General features: G+C 36.5%; 1 protein-coding gene across 1 annotated transcript in view; it reads left to right on the forward strand.

Moving 5' to 3' along the window:
- Positions 1–2,324: 2,324 nt before the first annotated feature.
- Positions 2,325–27,918, forward strand: part of KMT2A (lysine methyltransferase 2A) — an 85,588-nt gene continuing 59,994 nt past the window's right edge. The window contains exons 1-2 of the mRNA XM_031960075.1: positions 2,325–2,607; positions 2,713–2,894. Of these exons, the coding sequence (XP_031815935.1) occupies positions 2,358–2,607; positions 2,713–2,894 (432 nt within the window). The 5' untranslated portion in view covers positions 2,325–2,357. The remainder of the gene's footprint in view (positions 2,608–2,712; positions 2,895–27,918) is intronic.

Genomic DNA, 27,918 nt, shown 5'->3' on the forward strand with positions numbered 1-27,918 from the left:
CTCTAGATAAACCATACTTTTTTTTTTTTAAAGGAATAGCTGGCGTTGAAGAAATCCTGGAAAGACTTATATAAAACTAGTTCCCTGACCATTACCTCTACAAACCGTTTTGCACGAGAGACAGACAGAGGCAGAGACACACAGAGACACAGGTAGAGACAGAGACAGACAGATGAAAAAAGGGAAGATACAAACGCCCTCCCTCCCCCCCAAAAAAAAGAAAAAGAAAAAGGAAACATTAACAAATCAGGGTGCTTGAGAGGATCCACGTGGTCACCAATCTGTAACTGATCAGGGAGGTTACAATGAAGCAAAACATTCCGAGCCTGAAATATATTGCAATAGAAGAACCACCCACAATAGAATATATCCCTTCTAGAATTCTGGGACTGTTGCTCTGTGCCCCCACCTATAATGACTCCTATCCTCACTATCTTTAAAAACCGTTTGATGCAATAATACGTGTATGTGTGTGCGCGCGCGCGTGTGAGCTTTGCAAAACCATCTGGGCCCCATCCCGCCCCACTGGAAAGACTATCGATCTAGGGGGGGAGGTGGAGAAGCCACAGCTCCACTACGTCTTTTCCCACCCCAGCCCTAAGTCAGTTGCTTTGCACAAGCATCAAGCTAAAGGAACCAGCAACGACGTAGATTTTCAGCACCAGAAGGCCGTGGACCTTACTGGAGGCTTGTGGTACCTTCTACAGCCTTACCCCTTCCTAGGGACCTCGGCGGATACCTGATCGTTATCCACCTTTCGCAAGCTAAACTCCGCCAACCTTTTCCTATTCCCCTCCCTCATTTCCATTTCAATTATCCAGGCTCCAAGCTCCAAGCCGGGTACTGCACCTATGCATTGGAGACTTGGAAAGCTGCGTGACCTTCTAGCGAACTCCACTTCTGCTAGGGGGTGGGTGCTTCCAGAGGGCTGGCTTGCAGTTTTCAGCGCCTTATATCGATCCCCTAAGCTTAGTATACTCATGCTTGTTTAGTGTATCTATTCCCTTTTCTCCAGAGCTTTCCAAGCCCTGCAGGCTCCTAATGCCTAGCTGGAAGCATCAGCTCCCCCGATATCCCCTCCTCCTCCTCCTGCAATAAAATAACCGAGTGCATGTTCAATATATGTTCAGCCCCGGTCCTAACCCTCCTACTGCCCTTTCCCGTGTCCCACCCCCAATCCAGAGTAACACTCTTGGTAGAAGAGCCATCGCCAGCGGGCCACTTCTACACAGTAGATCTTAATGCCCAACGATCTCCTCCTCCCCCTCTCTTAATAAGAAATGTGCAAGCAATCCCCCCCGCCCCTTTCCTTCCTTGTCTTGCATACATTAGGGTCTGCTTTGCATGCACCAGCAGGCGAGAAACGAAGGAAGAAGGGGCGGGGGTAGTTTCGCCCGCCTCTTCCCTCTTTGCCCCGTTAGAAACCCCGTCTCGTTATAATCTCAGTCTTTTGCTGAGCGTGCTGTGTCCCCCTTGCACCCAGTTTGGAAATGCAACCCAAAGCTAATCTCAATGAGGGGAGCTGGGAAGCCAAGGACCTTTTCCCAGACTCCAGTGGGTGGTGGAGTTGGCGGGCGGGGGCGGGGGCGGGAGAATTGTTCCACTTTGTCTATGCTTTTAGGTGAGAGCTCTGAAATGGGAGGGGCTCTTTTCCTTAATACGTTTTATTTCTGGGGGCCCCTCCTGTTTTACATATATTAAAACCACAAGTATTGTTTTGCATACAATATTTTTTGGGGGGGCTTCAGACGCTAGATGTATAAATTAAGATAACGCAATAGTTGCTAAAAAGGATGAAGAAGGTTGCTCTTTCCCCCGCCCCAGCAGTCGCGTTATACTGGAAGCTGCTCTCCCGGGCGGTTCGAGTCCCTTTTCATCCCGGGAATCTGTATAATCAAGCTCCTCAGCTTCAGGGACTGGAGGCGGCCCGACTCCCTCCGCCTAATCCCTCCCTCTCTGCCTCCGCCCCCTCCTCCTTTCCCCGCTTTAGCTCCACTTAAGACTCTCCCCCTCCCTCTTCCTTTGCTTTCCCCCTCCTCCCAAGTTTTGCCGCTCCCGGAGGGCGGGGCATTCCGTTATTCAGGTTGCGGGGCCAGCAAGCGGGCAGGAGGGGCAAGCCCCGGACCCTGGATGTTGCAAAACCATCTGAGCTTAGAGTTAGGTGGACAGAACCCTTTATGCAGGTTGCGGGGCCCACTAGTGGGGCCCGGTGCTCTGCATAGCGGCCGGCGGGGTGCTGGCGGGCAATCAGTGAGGCGCGGGTTATGCAGGTTCCGGGGCTCCCCGCCCCCCCTCAGCCTCCCCGCCCCACTGTGTTGTCGCCTCTCCCTCTCGCTGCTTCACTTCACGGGGCGAACATGGCGCACAGCTGTCGGTGGCGCTTCCCCGCCCGGCCCGGGACCACCGGGGGCGGCGGCGGCGGGGGGCGCCGGGGCCTAGGGGGCGCCCCGCGGCAACGCGTCCCGGCCCTGCTGCTTCCCCCCGCGCCCCCAGCCGGCGGCGGGGGCCCCGGGGCGCCCCCTTCCCCCCCGGCCGCGGCGGCGGCCGCGGCGGCGGCGGGAAGCAGCGGGGCCGGGGCTCCGGGGGGAGCGGCCTCCGCGGCCGCCTCCTCCTCCTCCGTCTCCTCCGCCTCCTCCTCCTCTGCCGCCACCGCCGCCGCCGCCGCCGCCTCCTCCTCCTCCTCCTCCTCCTCCACAGCCGCTTCTGCAGCCCCGTCGTCGTCGTCCGCTTCATCTGCGTCTTCGTCGTTGTCCTCAGCCTCCTCAGGGCCGGCCCTGCTCCGGGTGGGCCCGGGCTTCGACGCGGCGCTGCAGGTCTCGGCCGCCATCGGCACCAATCTGCGCCGGTTCCGGGCCGTGTTCGGGGAGAGCGGCGGGGGAGGCGGCAGCGGAGAGGTAAGGGGGCGGGGGGCCCCCGGCCCGGGGTCCCGACCCTCTGCTGAGCCCCCAGACCCACCCTCCCCTTCCACCCCTCCTTCTCGAGGAACGAGCATCCCGATCCGGGGACCACCCCGAGCCCGGGCCGGCGCCCTTCCCACGTCGGGACCCCTCCCCTCCTGTTTGAGAACAGACCCCCTACTGGAACCCTCATCCCGGGCGCTGTTCCTGCCTGGCCGAGGGGCAGACATTATCCGTGACGACCCCCTTTCCCCCCCAAAATGGAAAAAAAAAACCCATCCCTGGGCACAGACCTCCCCTGCCCACTTCGGGTTTCCCATCCCGGGGCTGCTCCCCTCCTCCCTTTGACCAGATTACCTCATCCTAGTAAGATTCCTCCCTCCTCCCATCCTCGAGACCTGATCCCGCCACATCCCCGCCTCTCTCCCCGGGCAGATGTTTTACTCCTGGGGCAGCTTCCCTTTAGGACATCCCTCCTGAGAAGGCCTTCCCGAGCGCCTCGTTCCTGCCGTCACCCTTGGGGGCAGCTGCCAGCGCGGAGCCCCTCACTCCCGTCCCTGCCCCTCCCATCTTTTGCATCATTCTGGAGATCTTTTCGCCCCATTCCCCATCCAGAGCCCGGTGCTCCCAACCACTCCCCCTGCATTTCCCCCACCCAAGGTAGCAGCTCTGCCCAGCGAGAAATGCTTTCCCTTCTCTCCTCCTGCTCCTCCGCCCCCTCCCCCCAAACTGCGAAGAGAACGCGGATCCCCACTTGGAGGACAGAATAGATTTCCGACCTTTAAGCGGGACAGATACCTAGTAAGAGGGAGACAACCCTATTTCAACTCCACCCTTCCTTGGCTCTAGAGAAAAGGAACAGCTAGAGCTACGTGTAGGGAAGAGAGGCTGATGTTCCCTTTGCTAACTCAGAAGAGAACAGAGTGGCGTCCTCCCCACCCCCACTCCCCCCAACCCCTGCAGGTTTTCCCTCTAGCTCTGGGGAAGGGGGCCCTGAGAGGGGAGGTGGGAGGGGGGCACTCCGAAGCATCCTCCCAGGGGAAGCAGCTGCTCTCCTACCCCACCCACTGCGCCTGGGAGCACGCAGTCTCCAACCCTGGCTCCCTTCCGCCCTCTACTTCTTTTTTCAGTCATTTGATTATTGATCCATTTCTTTCCAGACCGATGTTAAGGTTGGTTGGTTTGGAAAGTGGGAGAAGCAAGGTGGGGGGTGAGCAGCGCAGATAAAGGGACATAGGTTGGTGGTTTCGAGAAAGCCGAGGATATGAGCCAGACCTTACCGGGAAGAGTAAGGCTCTTCTTCTAATGGGATTGATAATAGATGAATAGCTTGCTCTTCTCTCCCTTTTATCCTTCAGTATGTGGGTGAGAATCTCAGCGTTGGGGTGCCGTTGAATACCCATTTAACTGAATAAAGAAAGTTGCCCTGGGGAAGGGAAGTTGAGTTCAGGTCCAGCCAGTGGCATTGCTGCATTTGTTTTCCTTTGGATATAGTGGGGGAGTTTGTATTCCCAGGGATGAGGATGGGGTTGGGGGGGATGCAGGGAGGAGGAAGAGCAGCTGCTAGGAATTGAAGGGAAGGGGGGTTAATGGGGTACTGTTCTGTAGTACATTTGATTGAAACAGAAAGGGAAAGATAACCAGCCGTTTCCTGCGTGCTCTGCCGTTGATGCACACAGACCATCTTCGGCAAAGCCCCCTTGTTCCCTATTGTACCCTGTACCCCTTTAGATATACTCAGAGACCCTGGGGAGGGTGGGGAGGAGGGACCCAGGCCCCTCCTTTGCAGGAAGGAGTTGGCATTTTTCAGTTAGTCTTTTTCTCTCCCTCTCCCCAAACCCCTTTTTCTGTCTTCTCTCTCTGTTTCTCCCTCTTTCCCTCCCTCCCTCCCTCTTTGGAGCGTTTCTAAGGCAGCCTGGTTAGGAGACTGACAACAACCCGCCTTTTGACAGAGCCAGGAGGACATGATGGGGGCGTGTTTCTTACTATGTAGCTAGCTGCAGCGTCCCTTTTCCCTGACTCTTCTCTATCTCCACCTCCTTTTTACCAGCCTTCAGAAGGCAACTGCAGTCAGCAGGATTGTTTGAGACTATTTATTGGTTGCTGTAGATTATTATTTTTTTTGAAAGGCCAATTCTGTATTTTTTAAGCTAACAACACAGATCCCATGTAGTTGGAGAACCAAAGGCCTCATACATGACAAAAAGACTGAACCGTTCAGGTTACTTGCATGGAGTTGGTGCTTAAATGTGAGTTGATTTTGCTTTCTTAAAAAAGATTCAGCAGCAAAAAAAAAAAAAAAAAAGACTTTTAATTTACCTGCTTATTTTCAGATCTGAAATTTGCTTAATATCAATTTTAGCTCCATGTGTATTGTAGTAAAATAGAGAAACTATTTTAAAGGCAACTAGTTAGTTTACTTAAAAGGTTCAATAAGAAACATTTTCTTCTTGTCTGGCATGCTTATATTTTGTGTTTAAGGGCTAACTGCATCACCAAATGTTCATCCTTAAAAGGTTGTTGTTAGCAGTCAATCATACTTTTCTCTTTTTAGAAAGAGATGCACCTGTATTCAGGGATCTAATGTTTGGGCACCACAATATTTTACTTGCTTTCTTGGGACAAACTTTAAAGTTCTAAACAGATACCAACAATTTTCTGCCCATTAACATTATGAGTTAATAGAAAATAAAAATTAATAGTAATTTAGATGCCAAATTTGATTAAGAAAAGTACCTATTTCAAATGAGGCTTTTTGAACAGGAGGGTTCCTCCCCTTAAAACTTATGCCTTTCTAGTGATAGCTACTGTAAGTAAAGAAGATAGTGACTTGTTCCTTTAAAGCATTACTTTACAGTGTCTTCACTGAACTGAGTGACCTTTTCCTCTGGTCATTTTTTTAATGTAAGTAAACTAATTCTGTGTTTATAGGATTTGATAATTCTGAAATGGCAGTTTTGCCCCTTCATTTGTCTATAAAGAAAATTTTGGAACATTCTTGCAAGTCAAATCATAAAGTATACCTTCTTCTCCAATATTCAGTTTAGCTTACATGGTTTGTTTTTGTTTTTGTTTTAAATTTCAAGGAAATGAGTATTGAGTTGTTGTCACAATTACTTGGATTCAATAGGAATGGATGATATTAAATCAAGGCAATTTTAGAGTACTTAGCTTTTCAAAAGACCCGAATTTGAACTCCATTATTCTTTTTGCTTTAAGTAAATGATGTAAAAACATATCTTGTAGAATTAAAATGACTAAAAAGAGCTTTAGTGTGCCAATTGGAGCTTCAAAAAACTTAACTGCTTTTATTTCTCTTTACCAAAAGGAGCTCTGTCTTTTGCTATTATAGTTCTTTTGCTTTTTCATGTTTTGATTAGGAAATACTTGGGTAATGCCTCATATTGGCATGTAAAAATTCTTGATATTATTGATAATGTGTTAATAAATTTGACTTTTAAAGAATAGATATCTCTAGCCTCTTATTATATCATTTTCTACTTAAATGTCAGAAATTAAGGTTATGGTTTAAATAGTACCAAGAAATTTTAGAAGTCTTTTTTTAATTGCAGCCTGCTTACCCTCCTTTCAACCCCATCTCCAATCCTATTTCATAATATATTACCTTTCTAAAGACTGTCTCATTTGAACTTAATGCTCTAACAACTGGCCATTGAAATACCAGTATAGAAAGAGCAATACAGTATCTTGTGTTGGATTAATAGTTTTGCTTTTTGTCCTTTGTTGTTAACATCATTCATTGCTTAGGGCTTTTTTTTGGGGGGGGGTGTTTTTGTTTTTGGACTATAGTCTTTTCTGAAACTGAAGGTTTATATTTTTACTTTAAGCTTTTGCTTTGGGATTTAATACTATGATCCAAAGAACTGCCATATTCTCTGATTTTAGATTTTTTCATAGGGACACAGTAACTAGCATTTAAAATAATTTAACATTTAGCATTATAGGTGATGGTTTCAGGTATAAGGCTAGCTAGTGACATCTTGAATAGTAACAATAAAGAAAAAAAATCTTGATTTAGTCATGATGTAGCGGAAAGAGAACAGGACAGGTACAAACTTGGGAAATCTGTCTTTTAATCCTGAATTTGCCACTAAGTAACTATGTGACTTTGGACAAGTCATTTAAGTACTAAGTACCCAAGTTTCTCATCTATAAAATGAAGAAATGGGATTAGGTAAGGTCTTTGGTCATTTCCATTTTTTAAATTATAAATTCTATTGATAATGATAATGATATCTGGTGGAAAAACTTTTGTGGATTGATAAGTTCAATGTATTTGTGGCTGTATGACACATGACTATAATTTATGATTTTAAATATGTAATTTAAACTGTTGGAATACCATTCTAAATTTACAACACGTAGAACCTTTTCAACAAATTATAAATATAACATAACATCATACCTTTTTGTGATAGGTGGATTTAGTAATTTTTTTTATTTGTAATCTAGAATGTGAGATGCATGTATGTATTATATTTTCCATGTAAAGCAACTACTGACTATTGCTTTAAAGTTTTCTAAGCCTACCAATTGTTATCCTTCCTAGCCTAATAAAATGATAAAGAAGTAAAAAAATTATATGATTACAACATGGCAATTTTTAACTGGATATACATTAAAACCAAATTGCAACTCTTAAGTGGTCTGTGTGTTTTCAATATAAGTGGCAATTTAGCTGGTGAAGAACAGGTGAAGGCTTTTGAGTTTTGAGTTCGTGTTTAAAAAAAAAAAAAAAAAAAAAAGGTCCAGTAGCATAGAGGTAGATGAAAACTGTTGAATGACTTGTTTTGAAGCTTCAGTAGACACACATATTAGGAGAGAGAGTAGCTTTCTTATTAGCCAAACCTAAGTACAGATGAAGTTGAGAACACAGAGATAATAGGAATAAAGGAAAGAAAGTTGGACTGAAAATCAGAAGCCCAGAATTCCAGTATTTATTTTGTCATTAACTCCATTACTCACCTAATCTTTCAGTGCCTCAGTACCTACAAAATGTATAGGAGTTAGATTAGATGACCTGTAAGATTCTTTCCATGAAATTCTATGATTTCTTCTTTACCCTTAAATTTGGTCACTAAAATTTTTAGTTTCCTTTTTCTAAATTATCTAGAAAGCTAGTATCAAGAGTGGCTGCTTGGTGATTCTGTTTGTGAAGTACAGTATAGATTTGTCGATTAGTCCACCTATTAAATAAGTTTGTTGTAGGATTATTATTTAAAAAATTTTTGGCAGTGGGGCAATTCATTCTAATTCCTTAATTTTGCAAATGAAGGAACTGAGGCCTATAAAGTTAAAGTGACTTGTTCAAAATGATCCATCACTACTAGTGTCATTGCCAAGACTCTGGTCTCAACTTTCTAGCCGGTGTTATTTTCACTATACCATACTGCCTTGAGCATGAAACTATAGTGAGTGATTTTTTTTTTTTTTAGAAGTTTTCCTTTCAGACCTATGCACTGCAAATTTGACTAATTCTATTAGTAAGAAAAATGAAAATCAAATTATAAACCATAGTCTTAGGAACCAATAGACAATCAAGCATTCTCTCAAGTGTTCAGAAGCTTTCTTGTTAGGCTAAGGTTTGTTTTCATGTTATTAATACTGAGGATTCCTGTCTGCCCAACATGGAAGTCATTTTGCTGAGTGGAATGTTCCTTCGGGGTACAGGCCCTTAAAAAGTTAAAGGAAATAATTCACTATCTTAATATAGCTGTAAACCCAAATTGAGAATACTGACTTTGCAAAGAAATAAACGTTTTAATGCACTATGAAAAAAAGCTCTTCATCTTGGTTGAACATCATCAGAAATATTTGGTTTTTTGAACCTCCTACATATCCCTAGGATTTTTTTCCATCTTATTTTCTGACCAAGTGAACCATATCATGACACTTATGTGCCACTTTCTTCAACTTTAACAATAAGCTTAACCCCAGCCAATTCAATTCAACAAGCATTCATTACATATTTACTGTCCGGTAAACCCTAGGGAATAAAAATCAGTCTCTACCCTTAAGGAGTCTACATTGTGTGGTCCTGTAGGAACCCATCATCTTTTATAGTATGAGGGCATTTGAAGATGAGAGAAATAGCTTCATCTTTGCTTCCTCCCCATCTTCGCGGCCCCTCAGGCTGTCCTGCAGAGCAGCTGTGCAGGCTGCATACACCAACTGCACTCCTCACCCTGTGGCTAAAGGGCATAGAGGGAGTGCTAGTTACTTGCTCCAAGGCATAACAGACCAAACTACTTTGCTCCCTTTTGGACCTTGTGTGCGTTAATTGTAGAGCTCCTAATTAAGATCTATTTGCCTCTGCCCACATTCCAGTGATGTTGGCATAGCTCACCTTCCTAGTTAACTCAGTACTTCCAGTGAAGGCTTTCCTCTGATATGTTGTTTGTTTTCTTTTCTCATGGATGGAGATCATATCTACCAGCATATTGAAGTCTGAAGAATTTAAGATTGATGAGATTTCTCAGTGTTTATCATATCATTTTTAACAGATTAAGAAAAGTTAAATTATTGGTGCGTTTAGCATATCTTGCTACATTTTATTCAGGTGTTTAATTCTTTATGCTCTACACATTAATGTAGTAGATGTATTTAGGTCACAGTCCGTACCATTGTGGTTGTTGGGTTTTTTGTTGGTTTGGCTTTAAGGAAGTTTTGACCTGGAGTAATTGATAAATGGTTTTTGTGATTTTAAGGATATGTATTTTGGGGGAAGAGAAAAAAATAAATGGCTAGTTTAAAAGTTAAGCTTTCAATTTAAATTAATCTGGGATAGAAATGTTGGAACTGGTTTTTCTTGAAGTCTTAGATCAGAATAGTATTGAGCTGATTTTCTGGGTTTGTTTTTGAATGTTAGAAAAGAAGTATCTTACTAGTTTAATTTATATTTATACATCGTTGGTGTTAGAAACCTAATATGCCCTTTCAAAATCTATTCTGTGGTATTTTAGAGAGGAAATTGTGTGATTTAGAAAAAAAAAATTAAATCCTTCACCTGCACCTATATGGTTTCATTGATCAGGTCAATATAAGACAGGCAGACAATGGATTTCTTTTTTTGTTGTCATTTCATTGGTTAGTACAGGATCTTTTATTGCATGTGTTAAAGCTGGAGGTCAGAGCTGTTATACCTGAGTGGGTGGTTTTATGGTCTAATTCTCTAATTGCCTGCATTTATGACACTGTCAGTACTGTTGGCCCTGTTGATGAGGTAGATTATGTTGGGAATAGGGAGAGCAAAGGGGTTTCTTTGTTATTCTCATTTTTGTCTTCAATCAGGTCTCTTAAGTAAACCCTGAGGAAATATTTAGACACTTACAACTGGATGAACAACATTCTATAAAATAGTCCTTTATTGTTTTCAAGAAGGATGTGCTGCTTTTCTTGAATCATCCAAAGAAATCCATACCCCCACTATTAAATATTTTAAAGGTCTTTAGTACCTTGTCAGGTTACAGAGTAGGAGAAACCAACTATGAAGTTGCCTAAAGATTCAACCACTGCCTCAGGTTTTGTTTTTGAATGAAAATATTTGAAAGGACAATAGTATTGTAAGCCAGCTACTTTGAATGGTCCAAAACTCTTATAGCACAGGATGATATTTTTAAAGGTTGTTTTTTGGCAATTGCTTGGACATTCTTATGTGAGTAAATTACTGCATCATCAAGTTTTACTTTAAGGCAAAAAAAAAAAAAAAAAAAGCAATGAGGACAGAACTGCAAGAGTTAATAGGCAGTTAGTACTGTTGGTATGTATGAAAATCCCCCTTCCCTAGAAATGAATGGTTGTTTTTCTATATGACAAGTTAAAGGGATTTCCCCAGATATCTTACTTTTAGTTCTTGTTGCTACCCTTCCTCCTTGATGGTAGATTTGACTTTAAAACTTCAACTAGATATGGTGTAGATTAGCATGAAATGCTTTAGCATGGATCAGATTATCCATATTCCCTTATTTTTATAGAATTATTGTTTTATAATTTTCAAGTATTTGTTGGATACTTGTTTTATTATATCTTATTGCTCTGATTGCCAAATTTTTACTTATTTTAAAAGATGTCTCCTCTTGCATTGCTAGAGGGAGCTTCATCCTTACCCAGTTTCATTGCTGATTCATTCAGTCCTAATTTCATTAGGACTCTAGCAGTTCAAGAAGATGTATCTTTTTTTTGTTGTTCCCTCTACCTGTGGGGCCAATTCTCATTCTGATTTCTCCCTTTTTTGGGAAAAAATTTATTTTAATAATATATTATTTTTCCAATTACATGTAAAGATGTTTTTAGCATTCATCTTTGTAATATTTGAGTTCCAATTTTTTTTCTTCTTAGCTCTCCCTCTTCCCAAGACAATAAGCAATCTGATATAGGTCATACTTGTGTAGTGATTTTTGATATATTTCAATATTCTCTCCTCTTTTAAAAAATATTCTGTATGGAAAATATTTTTTATTTTGTTCTCATCTTATAGTCAAAGACATTTTAACTGGAAGAATAGCATTAAATATTAGGAATCATTTCCCCCCTTCCTTTTGTTATTTCGAGGTGATGAATTATAGCTTTGGAATATTACATATTTTGTCAACATTGATCTTCATTTTGGATTGCTTAACTGTTTGGGATTGGAAAGCTTGATAAGAGCAGGTGCTCTAGGGAGTAGTTTATTGGGAAGTGATTATGGTGTAAACATTTTTAAACTAAAATAGAAAAATGCTACATAACTAACTTATATAACTTGAAAGATATTTAGCATTCATTTATTAAGCATTTAGAATGTAGATAAATATACTTATTTCAAAATTCTATCTATTCAATAGTATTTGATTAATCTTAAAACTGACTAGTCTTAAAAAAACAAATATAAAAATTAATAATTTTTTCACTTAATAGAATTTTTCCCTCATCACATGTAAAGATAGTTTTCAACATTCATTTTTAAATAATAGCTTTTTATTTTCAAAATATATCCAAAGATAGTTTTCAACATCCACCCTTGCAAAACCTTGTATTCAAAATTTTTCTCCTGTCCTTCCCCATCTCCTCCCCTAGAAAAGTAATCCAATATATTGTTAAATATGTACATTTCTTTTATACATATTTCCAGTTTTCATGCTGTACAATAAAAATCAGATCAAAAAGGAAAAAAATGAAAAAACAAAAAGCAAGTAAACTATAACAAAAAAGGCCAAAAAAAGAAAAAACTGTTGGGATTCACATTCATTCCCCATAACCGTCTCTATAAATGCAGATAATTCCGTTATAAATCTATTGGAACTGGCCTGAATCACCTCATTGTTGAAAAAAGCCAAAATTCATCAGAATTGCTCATCACTTAATCTTGTTGCCATGTACAATGTTCTCTTGCTTCTACTCACTACACTTAGTATCAGTTCCTGTAAGTCTCTCCAGGTCTTTCTGAATTCATTGTTTCTTATAGAACAATAATTTTCCATTATCTTCATATACTATAATTTATTCAGCTACCCCTCAATTGATGGGCATCCATTCAGTTTCCAGTCTCTTGCCACTACACAAAGGGCTGCCACAAACATTTTTGCGCATGTGGGATACTTTTCCCTTTTTTATGACCTCTGGGATACAGACCCAGTAGAGACATTGCTGGATCAAAGGGTATGCACATTTTGATAGCCCTTGGAGTATAGTTCCAAATTGCTCTCCATAATAGTTGGATCAGTTCACAACACCACCAACAATGCATTAATAGTCCCAGCTTTTCCCACATCCCTTCCAACGTTTATTATTTTCTTTTCCTGTCATTTTAGGTGTGTGAAGTCTTACTTTAGAGTTGTCTTAATTTGCATTTCTCTGATAAGTAATGATTTTAGAGCATTCTTTCATGACTAGAAAGGGTTTTAATTTCTTCATCTGAAAATTGCCTGTTCATATCCTTTGACTATTTATCAATAGGAGAAGGCTTATATTCATATAAATTTGAGTCAATTCTCTTTATAGTTTAGAAATGAAGCCTTTATCAGAACCCTTGGATATAAAGGTTCCCCCCCCCCAGTTTTCTGCTTTCTTTCTATCTTTATCTGCATTGGTTTTTGTTTATACAAAAATTTTTTAATTTAATATAATCAAAATTATCTACTTTGCATTTCATACTGTACTGTAGTTCTAATTTGGCCATAAATTCCTTCCTTCTCCACAGATCTGAAAGGTAGACTATTTGTTCTTCTAATTTGCTTATAATATCACTCTTTTTGTCTAATCATGAACCCATTTTAACCTTGTATTGATATAAATTGTTAGGTATTAATCAATACCTAGTTTCTGCCATATTATTTTCTAATTTTTTCCCAAATTGTTGTCAAATAGTGAATTCTTATTCCAGAAGTTGGGGTCTTAGGGTTATCAAACACTAGATTACTATAGTCATTGACTATTGTGTCTTGTAAACCTAACCAATTTCATTGATCAACTACTCTATTTCTTAGTGTCAAATGATTTTGATGACCACTGCTTTATAATAGATCTGGAAGAGTTAGGCCATCTTCATTTGCCTTTTTTTTTTTTTTTTTTTTCATTAATTCCATTGAAATCCTTGACTTTTTGTTCTCCCAGATGAACTTTGTTATTATTTTTTCTGGCTCTGTAAAGTAATTTTTTGGCAGTTTGGTATGGTGCTGAATAAGTAGATTAATTTAGGTAGAATTGCCATTTTTATTATATTAGTTCAGCCTATCCATGAACACTTGACATTCTTCCAGTTGTTTAGATCTGACTTTATTTGTGTAGAAAGTGTTTTGTATTTGTGTTCATATAGTTCCTGACTTTATCTTGGCAGATAGACTCCCAAATATTTTAAATTATTTACAGTTATTTTAAATTGATTTTCTCTTTGTATCTCTTGCTGCTGGACTTTGATGTTAACATAAAAATGCTGATGATTGATGTGGATTTATTTTGTATTCTGCAACTTTGCTAGTTTCAACATTCATTTTTGAAAGATTTGAATTCAAAATTTTTCTCCCCATCTCAGATAGCAAGTAGTCTGATAGACTATACGTGTACAGTCATGTTAAACATATTTCCATATTAGTCATGTTGTAAAAGAAGAATCAGAACAAAAGGGGAAAATCTTGAGAAAGGAAAAAATCAGAAATCATTTTTTAAAAGTGAAGATAATATGCTTCTAATATACTTTCAGATTCCATAGTATTTTCTCTGGATATGGTTAGCATTTCCATTTTATCTTTTGGAATTGTCTTGGATCACTGTGTTACTGAGAAGAGCTAAGTCTGTCATAGTTAATCATTAGGCAATGTTGTTGTCACTTCACATAATGTTGTTCTTGTTCTGCTCACTTCAATAAGTTCATGTAAGTGGATTTTTCTGAAATCCATCTGCTCATCATTTCTTATAGAACCATAGTATAGCATTACATTCATATACTACAACTAAAAGTTCTTTGCCACCACAAAAATAGCTGCTATAAATATTTTTGTACCTTTGGATTCTTTCCCCCTTTTAATGAACTCTTTGGGATATAGATCTGATAGTAATAATGCTAGATCAAAGAGTATGCAGTAATGCAGTTAATATGCCCTTTGGGCATAGTTCCAAATTGTTCTCTGGAATTAATGGATCAGCTTACAACTCCACCAACAGTGTATATGTCCTTATTTTCTCATATTCAACATTTTCTTCTGTCATATTAGTCAATCTGATAGGTGTGAGGTGGTACTTCAGAATTCCTTTAATTTGCATTTCTCTAATCAATAATTATTTGAACATTTTTTAATATGACTATAGATAGCTTTAAATTTTTCATCTGAAAACTGCCTGTTTATATCCTTTGATCAATTATCAATTGGAAAATGACTTGTATTATTTTTTAAAAATTTTAATTTTAATCAGTCCTCTATATTTTAGAAATGAGGCCTTAGAAATACTGGCTATAAAAATTGTTTCCCAGCTTTCTGCTTTTGTTCTAATGCTTAGTTGCATTGGTTTTGAAAAACAAACACAAATTTGCAGTATTGTTGTTATTATTGAGTTATTGCCAGATATTTGACTTATGTCTTTCTGAGTTCAGTTAAAGAACAAACTATTCAAGCATTATGAAATTCTCTTGGCTAGGGTTTTTAAATATCAAAGAAAAAGACAGTATGCTAATTAGAAACCATTATAAAGATCATTCTGTCAGATTGATTTGATGGTAGATTGAAAGGAAACAATGGTTTTAATAAATATTTTTAGTAATGTTTCTGAACCTGTTTCAAGTGATATTAAAAAATGGATGGTATAAATATAACAATCAGTATAATTTTTAGGTCTTAGAATTTGGATTTAAACTCAACTTGTTTGATTTAAAATCCAATGTCTTCCGGAACACTAAAAACTTCTTTGTCTGGCATTCAAGGTTCTAGACAATCTTGGCAGCACCCTACATGTTTTCATCTTTATGAATATTAATCCAATTTATGTATTTGGCCTTCTAGCCAAACTGGACTGATGATTCTTACCTTCCAGAACACAACCTGTACTCTCCTATAAAATATTCAAGGATAAAAGGGGAAAGAGACAGGGGAAAGGAAGATTGAATAAGTGAAAGGGGGAAAGAAAAAAGGAAAGAAGAAAATCGAACAATATATGTTGTAGAGCTGCTTAGTGTCATTAATAGTTTCATAAAGTGCCACCTGGAAGCATAAGAGCCATAGATTATCTGGTATTGTTTATAGAATAGTTAGGTGAATAGTAAACTGTTTATAGTTTATACGCAAGCTGTTACATTGATAAGCCTCAGGGGAAAATAAGTAATAGTTTAAAATAGTCTATAGAAGACACAGTATTGTTTAACATTTTTATAATAATAAAACATCTTTATTATTAAACTTATAGATGACATCAACTTATGAGGTATGCCTACTGTGAAAGATTAGGATCAGATTCAAAACAACTTTAATAAGTTGAAGTAGTCAGAAATAGAATGATTAAGTGACTTATTTAACTAGTTGTAAAGTAAGACAAATTATGTGTGCTTCATTTTAACAAAAACAAACTATATAAAAAACTGAATCTATAAAACTAAAGGTACTAGGAGCTTTCCTAATGAATATTCACTGTATGAAATGGATGTTCTTAGGTTTCCTTTAAATAGCCAATCCAGTTGTATTTAAAATATCCAGTTTGCAAAAATTTATTCTACACATAGTTACTTTGGAATATACTTCTTAGATATGAAAATGTGATTTTTAGATGAACCCATAAATAGGTGTAATCAGTCAATCATCCATTAAGGACTAGGCATTAGAGACAAAAATGAAATAGTTACTGCCTCAAGGAGTTTAAATTCTTTTGGGGGAGACAATGTGCAAATACATTGGTATATACAAAATTTTATTGCAATTTTCAATGGCTGGGGATGGGGGGGGTAGTTGTCAAGTGGATCAAAAAAGACCCCACATAGAGGATGGTACTTCAGCTGACCTTTAAAAAGCGTTAAGAAATAGAGGTGAGTAAAGAGTATATTCCAGGCATGGGGAACACCCTGTGCAAAGATAAGATGATAAAAAGTGTGTGAAGATTGATTAGACCCTAGAGTAGGTAGGTGTGCATAAGTGATGTATAACAAACTTAAGTTGTGAAGGAATCTAAATACCAAACACAGGAGTTTGTGTTTGAATTTAAATACCAAACAAGAGGTATTAGAGAGGCAGAAGAGTTATGTGCTGAAAGAATATTACTTTGACAGTTTTTTTGCAAGATAAATTTCAGAAAGGAGAACCTTGAGGCAGGGAGATCAATTAGGAGATCATTGTAATAGTTCAGATGAGATGTGACATAATATGGAAAATGTTTGTGACTGAAAAAAATTAGTATTCTACTGCATTATAAAATGAATATGTATTTTAACTTATTTTTTACATGTATGTGATTCTGAAGGATACTAATAAGGAGTTACAAAGCTGTCCTTCATGTATAGTACTTAATTCTTTAGAAAATAGCATTCGAGTTAAACCTCCAAAGACCTATGCTCAGACCTCAACTTTCATAATTTACTGTTTTGTAATTTTGGGTTAGTCTATTAACCTTTTGGGTGCTTTATTTTCTTTATCTTTAAAATGAAGAGATTGCACTAGATGGCCTCTGAGTTTTTTTTTTCTAGCTCTGAAATCTATGGAACTAGCATCTCTTACTTGATTATTATATCTATTTCTGAATTCCTTAAATTGAAGGATATATAGCCCTAAAAGAGTCAGAGATATTTCAGAGGTTGAGGGACTGGAATATGAAGAAAAGGTAAAGGAACTATGATTATTTAGATAAGAAGTTTATAGGCAACTTAATAACTGTCTTTAAATTAAAAAAAATTTTAATGAGTAAATGGATCACAATGAATATTGTTGTATCTTTCCACTGAATGTAGAGTAAGAGCAAATGAGTTTAGTCTGTAGTAGGAGGAGCTTTACATACATAAAGAATTTATTGACTTAAGGGTTTCCTGAAAGAAATTCTATCATTGTATTATCTTCTTTGGAAGTTTAATAATAGTTTCTTTCTTAGAATAGTTTAAGTATAGAATTGCCTCTACTAGAACTTCTAGTTCTGTGAGAAGGTAAATGTATATTTGGTTATCTTGAATTTTATGCTTTTTGTGTGCTACAGGGAGACACTGGTACAAGTGTTAGTAGCTATTCAGTAAATATTTGTGAATTTAGTTGTCCAGTTTGGGGCAATATTCTTATTTGAAGTATCTAAAAGTTCCATATATGTTTGTGATAATTTTTATATTGTGAGACATAATGTATTGTGTGCCAACAGAGATTTTTGTGCTAACTATATGGAAATACATAAACATGATTAAGTGAAGCCCAAAGATGAATTTTAAGTTAAGGGAAGTCTTAAAAAGCTATGGATATAATCTTCAATAGAAAATTGTAGAATATTGTAGAAAACTGTAATTGGTTATAGCTCTTGTGCCAATTCTTTTCTCAGAATTTGTAATTGGTGCAATTCAGAAAACCCCCTTTTAAAGTTATTTGCTTATGAGAGTGTTGTTAGAAGGTATTTTAAGTCCTTCCCAATTCTACATACTGTGGTCTTTATGTGAATGAGGATTATAAAGGCCTCTGACCCTTGAAGCCAGAAGAGCCTTGTTTCAGTCAGAATGAAACCTTTATAAGATGTGTTGGGTTGCAAAAAGCATTTCCTGTATAGTCAGATTGAAAATTGTGAATTAGGATTATTCATATAGATAACTAGAAGCCTAGGCAGGGTTGATATGATACCAGGATATTTTCCTACTGTTTCTCACTTCTAAAATTTTGAGGAAATAAATATAGAGCACTTTCAATTAGGAATTACATTTTAAACAAATTTGATTCCCTTTTAAGTGAGTTTATAATATTTAAGTTCAGTGGCCTAACTACAATGAAGGTTTCTTACATTTTCATATGATATCTAAAAATAAATTTATTACCTATTTACTTAAACTTGCTGCTGCTTCTTAATTTACCATATATTTCTTTCTGTGGCACTACTATAGAAAGGCACCCTGTCTCCTATTTTCTTAGTCTTAATATTATTTTTGACCCTTCCTCTTTCCATCACTTTTCATATCCAATGAGATAACAATGACCTTTAATTCTTCTTCTGTAACTTCTTTCATAACTATTCCTTCCCCTATATTCTTAGTGGCATCATCTTAGTAGAAACCCTTATTACCACTAGCCCAGATCCTGCTAGTGGTACTAGTACTAGATCCTGCTAGTAAGTGTTCCTTTTTCTTCTTGTTCCACTTCTTTCAGCATTTGTTCAAACTCTTTTTTTTTTTCATCAGACCATCTATATCAGAGGCGTCAAAACACATTGGCTGCATGTGGCCTACAGTACTTTAAAGTGTGGCCTAAACCAAATTAAAATGTAATTGGGAAATATTTAACAAAATAAATAAAATTATAATAAAATACAGATAACTTTTCATTTTAAAAACTAAATAGAGATCTTTATATATAATATATATATATATATATATATATATTTTTTTTTTTTTGTGGCTCCCATTACTGTTTGCATTTCACACTATTGATCTATGTCATCCATTTCTTCTTCCTCTTGGTAAAAAATATTGAGACCTTTGTATTTTCTCTTACTCTATACTCTAAATAATGTGAGCATTAACATCAATCTGATTTACTGTCAGAGGGAGAAATGGTCTTCACCTCTCAATTTTTTATCTTTAATCCCATTGCCTTTCAAGTCTTAATCATAATCTCTCTTTCCCTTAACTTGAAGTCTTCTTACTCATTGGCTTCTTCCTTACTACTACTACAAACATGTTCACATCTCTTTCATCCTTAAAAAAAAATTGATCATCTCCTGAAATTTATAAGATGAAGTTTTCTACCCTCATTTCCTTTATCTTCACCTTTCTTACTTATAAACCACATGCTATCCTCCTTCCAACCAAGGATATCAGTCATATCTTTCTTAAATGCCAAGTCTAATGGCTTCTTTTTATCCTAATATTCTTTATCTCTCCACAGAATTCCACATTATTGACCTGTTTCTTCCTCCTAGACCCCTTCCCTAATTTTTTTTTTTTAATGTGCAATTCTTCTAAACATTTCCACAATTATGCTGCACAAGAAAACTATCAAAAGGGGGAGGGGGGGAAGAGAAGGAAGACAAAAAACAAGCAAACAGCATAAAAGGTGAAAATACTATGTTGTAATCTACCTTCAGTCCCCACAGTCCATTTTTTGGTTGCATATTTGCCCAACTTTTCTTAAAGTTACTAGAATCAGTCTTCTTCCTTACCTTCTGGCTAGTCCACCATTCTTTTTACAGGATCATTATCCTTGTCCCATCTCATTATGTTATAACCTAGGTCTGTTTGTGGGCTGTTTTCTTTTTAAATGTCAACAAACATGATTGTGTCAGTATGCTAGAAAAAAAAAAAAGGAGGAATATATATATAAAACTAAAATTGGTTCAGTTGTTTTCATATTGTCCAGATCAGTTGTGACCCCTTTGGAATTTTCTTGGTTTGTCTTTTCCTTCTTCAGCTCATTTTACACATGAGGAAACTGAGGTAAATAGGATTAACCAACTTGCCTCGGGTCACACAATTTGTAAGAATCTGAGGCAAGATTTGATTCACAAAGGACACTTCCTGACTCCAATACAATCTATTCATTGTGTCATTTAACTGCCCTGATTTGTCCCTATGTCTAATAGCAGGTATCTCCTATGACAAAGAGGTTAAGCAAAATAATGCATATTGACTATGTTGGAAAAAAATATGACTTATTTTTTATAGTTTTAGACCATCATCTTTTTGCCAAGAGGTAGATGGCATGCTTCATCTTTAGTCTTCTGAAGTTACAGTTGGTCATTTCATTGATCAGAATTCTGTAGTCTTAAAGAATTGTTTTCCTTTCCATTATTTTAGCTATTATATGAATTATTCCCCCTGGTTCTACTCATTTTCTGCATCTGTTCATACAAATCTTCCCAGGTTTCTCTGAATTTATTATAGTCGTCGTTTTTTAACACTCAATGTTCTTCTGTTATGTTATGTTATCATAATTTGTGTAGCCACTCCCCAGTTGATTGTCCAACCTCCTTCTGGATCTCCTTATCCCTCTTTCTTTCCTCTTATGAATTCAACTATCTTGATACATACTCTGTATAGATAACATCTTTTTATATTTGATCTCAGTCTCTCTGTTTACTAATTCTTCATCAACAACTATCTATTGGACATATCCACTTAGATATCCTATACGCATCTAGAATTTATGTCTAAAAATAGACCTCTTTATTTTATTTCCCCAAATTCTCCCTTCTTCCTAACTATTTCTTAACTTCTCTACTTTTCTGTTTCTCCACTATTCTACCAATTAATCAGTTTCCTAACCTCAGACTCATCCTCAGTTTCTTCCTTCTTTCTCAGTACCTTCATTAATCAGTGCCAAATTGTACTGATTGAACTTCTCTTAAGATGTATCAAATCCATCCCCTTTTCTCCTCTCACACATCTTCTACTCTAGTTCAAGTTTGGACCATTTACAGTAGATTCCTAATTGGTCTCCTTGTCAAGTCTGCTCTTTCTGAGCCATCCTCCACATGGCTACCAAAGTGACACATATAAGGAACATTTCTCTGTTACCCCTTGTCCAAGAAACTATTAGCTCTGCTCTTTCACACTTCTAGATCCAAATTTTTTCATTTGGCTTTCAAAGCCCTTCATAATAAGATTTCAGCCTCAAGTTTTCCAAGCTCTTCTTACACTCCCGAATTGTGGCTGAAATAGTTATTATTCCCTATATATGACATTCCTTTTTCATCTCTTTGCAGAAGTCTGGAATTAACTTCCTTCTCAATTCTGCCTCTTCAAATTTTAGGTAAAGCACTGCAATCAATAGAAATTGTGTCCTGAACAAACTCCAACCCCGACTCCTGCCCACATTTGTATTTATTATACATGTGTGTTCATGCGCATACACGTGTGTGTACATATATGTCAAAAATATTTAATGTTCTAAATATGTTTCTTTCTCCTATCCTAATAGAATTTAAACTTTTGGAGAGTAGGAACTGTTTTTTTGTTTGTTTTTAAAACTTAGTAAACAAGTAATAAGTGCTTGTGAAATTGAGCTGCTTCCACGATAATCTTTCTTACACAGGTTATAGTTATATCATCCTCCTTAAAAATCTTCAGTGAAGACTCCTTTTGACTCTTCAGTAAAGGTCAGGATTCAGAGCTAGTAAGAATCTGAAATCATAAGATCATGTATTTAGCTTTGAAGGAGAACTCAGAAGCATAGTTAAGTCTTTTTGATAGTAAACCTCCTGCTCTTATACCACTAATTCTTTTGTGTTGCATTGAAAAGCATGCTACATCTAGTTCTAAATTTGCCTTATCTTATATTGTTCTTCTGCATTTTTATGTTCCAACCAAACTGCAGTCTCTTGGCAATAAATATCTTGTCAGTCTTGCAGCTTGTACTTTTTTTAAAAAAAAAAATTTTTCAGCTTTTTATTTTTAAAACCTATGCATGGATAATTTTTCAGCATTAATCCTTACAAAACCCTGTGTTCTAATTTCTCCTCTCTTTCCCCACCCCCTTCCCTAGATGCCTAGTAGTCCAATATAGTGTTAAACGTGATAGAAATATGTTAAATTCAATATTTGCATATATATTTATATAGTTATCTTGCTATACAAGAAAAATCAAACAGGAAAAAATGAGAAAAAATAAAATGCAAGCAAACAACAGAGTGAAATTTTTATGTTCTAGTCTACACTCAGTCCCCACAGTCCTCTCTCTGGGTGTAAATGATTCTCTTCATTACTGAACAATTGGAACTGGTTTGAATCATCTTATTGAAGAGAGCCACATCCATCAGAATTGATCTTTGTATAGTCTTGTTGTTGCCGTGTATAATAATCTCCTGGTTCTGCTCACTTCACTCAGCATCAGTTCATGTAAGTCTCTGCAGGCCTCTCTGAAATCATCCTACCAGTCATTTATTACAGAAAAATAATATTCCACAACATTCATATGCCACGATTTATCCAGCCATTCTCCAATTGATGGGCATCTATTCAGTTTCCAGTTTCTTGCCACTACAAAGAGGGCTGCCACAAACATTTTTGCACATACAGGTCCCTTTACTTCCTTTAATATCTCTTTGGGATATAAACCCAGGAGAAATGCTGCTGGATCAAAGGGTATGCACAGTTTGATAACACTTTGGGTGTAGTTCCAAATTGCAGCTTGTACTTTTGCTCATTCTCTCATACCATTTAATTCTTTAAAGCCTATCTCTCGTGCCAACTTCTGTGTGAAGTCTTCCCTGATCTCCTCTGTTAATAATGGAAAATCTCTCTTAGAATTTTTTTGGGGGGGGGGTGCCTCTGTAATGCCCTATGTTTTATATCTATTCCTTTATTAGACTATTATAAATAAACATCATGAAAGAACAGACCAAGCCTTATGTAAACTCTCCCCTCCCATGCCCTGAAACACAGTGCTTTTGCATACAGTAAATATTTAATAAATGTTGAATGAATATGGAACAATGTAATTGAGTACTATTTAGCATTAACCAGTTAATATGGCATATATGTGATTGGGTTTCACATAGGATGCTCTTGAAGGAAATAATACAAGTTTTATCAGCGAAGGTCATTTTGATTCTCTTTAATTCTAAACTAAGTTGTCATTTGAGAAATTTTGGGAACTGGAAATGTAATTGTGTTCCTGTTATTCTTCCTTTAACTTTTAATTGCTAGTTGATACAGGTATAAATTCAGAAAGCAGGTAATATCAAACAGAACATTTTTATTAATATTCCTTGATTCTACTTTAAAGTCTAATGTTGTGACTAAAACTAGTATCTGTCCATTAAATAACTAAATCTGATCTTTCTCCTTAGAATTTTAGACTATTAAATATGATTTGGTAGTCTGATAAGCTTTTGATTAGTTATTTATAATGAAAATAAAATCTTAAATTAGGGATAACTTTAGTTTTGAACATAATTAAGGGAATTACTTAGGAATTGATATGTACTGGATTTTTGTTATGTAGTAACTTTGTTGCTTTGCCAATTTGAGATACTCACTTTTGACATTTGACATAATAACATTGATCCTTCAGAGTGCTGTTTTCCAGTTTTCTAACCCTGGCTTACCTGTGGCAGATGTTGTTAACTTTTGGATTTCCTAAATGTTATTCCAATTATTACTAGATTTACCTTGTGACAGGAACTTCTGTCCTACTTTTCTAGGAAGTGATAAGCTCCAGTGTAATAGTTTGTCTTCCAGAATAAAGAGAAAATAAATATGAACAAACATAATAATATGACTTGAAGTTAAATTAAGTTCCTGAAGGAATAAAATATAATGAAATTAAGTTGGCAATACAATATTGGACACTTTATTTTCCCAATCCACTCAAGTAAATCCAGTCATTTTGTAGATTTCTTTTTTCATGCAAAGAATAAATCTTGTAATTGTGATAACTAATTTAATATATTAATTAAAACTGGGTTTATTTCTTCCACTCCAACAGGCAGATAAACCATTTCAGATTTGGTATCAGAGAAGCCTGGAAATAATGACTTCTTTAATTTTCTCTTTGTTTTGAAAATTTCTGTGAGTAGCAAGGGAATCCTTGTTATCCATACTGTATACAACTATAAAGTTGTACATTCATTACTCCTCAGACTTGTCACAAATTAGTTACTTGTTTTATGAATTTGCCCTTGTATCTTTTAGAAGAAATTTCATTATTATCTTTTTTTTTTGCATGATCTTCATTTCCAAAAATAAATGGAAATTTATTTCTCCCTAGCAAGAGAGCTTATTCATTATAATAGAGAATAAAAAGAAGGGGGAAAAGAACAGTTCAGCAAAATTAACTAATATATCAACTAAGTATGGCATTTTTTGCAGTATTCCCGCATCTATAACAGCAAATAAAGATGAGAAGGAAGTATTGCTTCTTTTTTTTTTTTTTTGCAGAGAAATAGAGGACTAACTTTCTTAATTGCATCCTTGTTTAGAACATCTTCTTGTTTTAATAGTGGAGATAGCCATATAGGAAAGTGAGTGAGGGGTAGGATGCCAGATCCATATTTTCATTCAAAAGCAAAATGGGAAAAGCATCTCTGACCTTCAGGTGAACTGTAATTTTCCCTTGAGTATTGAAAGTATGAAAGAAAAAATGTTCATTTTTCTTTGTTTTTAATCCCAAGCAACATTTTTGTGCCACAGTATTTCGTATCAGGTAAGGGAGAACCTATTTAAAACCATTTAAAAATATATTTCCCATGCCATGCTTGACAAATTACTAATATCTTCAAAGTAACTTTTATGATGCACCAATAACCATAGAAAACTTGCTTCTACTTCCTCTTTGGCTTTCGGTGAATGGAATGTTAGTGTCAATCTAGTACTTGCATAAACTTTCTTAAGTGCTTTGCTAATCAGTAGTCATGTGCAGGGATTTTAGGGACCATCTTAATGCAATTGCTGCTGTTAAGTTATACTTGAATAAGTCTGCTTTTTTGTGGGTCAGCAGCGTTAAGTACAGTCTCAGACCTGGGCCAGTCACTTAATATCTGCTTTCCTCATTTATATAATGGGCATGATTGCCTCTACCTCTTAAAGTTGTGGTGAGGATAAACTGAGAATATTTGTAAAGTGCTTTACAACCTTAAAACACTATTGTAAATGCTGACTATTTTGCTGAAATTTTTCTCATGGAACAGTTACAAATACTATACAATATGAAATGAGAAATAAGGAGACAAAAAAAATTAGGAATAACTTGGCTCTAAGATGTTGAAATTGTGTGTTTAGAAGATCCTTTAGAAAGCTGAATTAAAAATACAGCAAAAATTTATATTATAATTGCATTTGCAATATACTTCTGGAAATTTGTGACATAGTATAAGTGGAAGGAGTATTATAAATAAGTAGACCGGGGTTCAAGTCCTGCCCTTCAATTGCATTGTTCAAGACCTAACAAATCACTTATCCTCTAAGTCTAAATTTCTGTTTCTCTAAAATCAGGATAATTACCTGCCCTGCTTCATTTCATTAGACTAGTGAGGGTCACATGAGATAACAGAGATATATGAAAGTATTTTTTAAATTGTAAATTGTTATTGCAAGTATTTGCACATTGAATTATGATTTAGAATTAACATTGGTCAAGCTATACTAGTTTTGCTTTAAAAAAAAAAAAAAAGGAGATGCCATATTATTTGAAATTCTTCATTCAGAAGTTTCCTTTAAATTCATACTGGTTAGGGGCAGCTAGGCAGCACAGTGGATAGAGCTCCAGCTCTGAAATCAGGAGACCTGAGTTCAAATCTGCACTCAGACATTTAACACTTCCTACCTGGGTGTCTCTGGGCAAGTCACTTAACCCCAATTGCTTCAGAAAAAAAAAAAATCATACTGGTTAGACTATTTTCTTATCTCTTCTTACATTTTTTCACTGTCTTCTGGATTAGGAGAACATCCCTCTCCAATCACTGCCATTTAGATATTTTCAAAATCCCACTTAAGTGTCATTTCCTCTATAAAGCATTTTCTGACTTTTAACTAAAAGTTATTTTCCCCTTTCTTTACCTGTCATATTTAAAAAAAAAAATCGTATTTGCCTATAGTAATCCAATTTGTATTACTATTTGTGGGACTTCTCTATTATATTTCATTTTTTAATCTCCCAGAATTTAGCACAGTGCTGCTATATGCCTAATAAATTATTGCTGAATTGACTCTTCTTGGGAGCCTGTTCTTTTGTAACAAAATGAGATCTCTAACTTAGTATTTGTCCTTTGCAGTTTCTAAAACTTTCTCCTCAAAAATGGGGAAGACTTTTCCTACATTTGGATTATTGCAATGCCCTCTTATCTGGTCAGTTCTATTAAATCTGTCCCTCTAATTGTACTATGTCTAGAATAATATTCGTCAAACATAGTATCTTCATTTTTTTTTCCCATGCTTGGGAACCTGTTAGAAGAGGTGGTAAATTGTAGGCACTAAAGAAGGTACAATGTGTTGATTTTCTTTGCTCAATTGTATTTTGTTACAAGGGAAATTTTATTCATTATCTCTGCCTCAGTTTCATCAGCTACGAGGATAAATTATCTACTTCACAGGGTATTAAGAATTAAATGAGATATTTGTAAATAGTGATTAGCACATAGGTGCTATTTAAATATTTATTCCTTTCTCCTTTCCCCTCAACTAGTTCCCTCTTTCTAATACTCCTTCTGACCTTGCCATTATACAATCGAAAGCACTTTATAAATGCGCTAATTCAAGAGACATAAGTGCCTCCTATGTATAAACCGCTGTTCTTCTCTTATTACTTGTCCACTACAACTCTAATTATGGCCATTTGGCTTTTGCTAATTTCTACTTTTCTTTAGCACCTTCATTTTTTTTTTCTATCTTGAACACATTCCTCCTCTTCCTGACCATGTCTTATTAATTACATAAAGAACTCTGTAAACCTTAAAGTACTATATAAATGCCAGTTACTGTTAGTGATATTTCTTTCAAGCCTTAGCTTAAAATGCATTGTCTCCATTCTTCTCTAATTATTCCTTTCCTCTTCAGCACATATATATTGAATTTGAAATATATTAGTCTATGTCACTGTGTGTGTGTGTGTGTATATATATATATATATATATATATATATATATATATATATATATAGTTTACTAAATTGCATTTGGTAAAATTTTGTTATTGTTATTCATACTCATTTCATTAATTAATTATATCTTCTCCAACAATTGAAGTTTAAGAATTAGGACCATGCTTTCTTATTCTTTGGAATCCTCCCTCCTCAGTGTCTGTTTATAATAGAGGTATTTGATAAATGTAGACCTTAAATAATTACAGTGTTTTGATTTCTTCTGTAATCTTCTTAGTCCTTTTGCTTCTTAAATCATCTCAATTATATTTGAACATCATTAACTACTATAGAGACTTGGATCTAGTAAAAAGCTTTTTGTAAAGAGAGTTATAAAAGGAAATGTGCTGGAACTTTTTATTTCTTACTGTGGAATAAATTCCTAAAGTGTTATTTTTTAGCTATAGCTATTAAGATGCACAGTATACCTGGAAATATTTGTCAGTATCTGTTTTTAGTAATTACTTTCTAAAAACTTTTATCATTAGTTTATCTTAGTTGATTTGTTGAGAATATTAATGGATTCAGGTCCCTCTTTCTAAAACTCTTGACTTCTAGAAACTTGACTCCAAGATGTTTAAGTGATATGTAAGTCAGTCAAAAATAAATGATTATAAACATTTGCTTATATCTCAAACATAGTGAGGGATTTAGAGAAAGGTTAGAGCATGGTCTTGCTTCTAGTAGTTTATACTTTAATAGGACATCTAAGTATTATTACCCAAAATGTAATACTTTGATCAGCTCAAAAGGCAAAACCACTATAATGAGTATTTTTCAAGAAAACAAGGACTGAT

The sequence above is a fragment of the Sarcophilus harrisii genome, chromosome 3 (genome assembly GCF_902635505.1).
Source record: "Sarcophilus harrisii chromosome 3, mSarHar1.11, whole genome shotgun sequence".
Classification (NCBI taxonomy): Eukaryota; Metazoa; Chordata; class Mammalia; order Dasyuromorphia; family Dasyuridae; genus Sarcophilus; species Sarcophilus harrisii.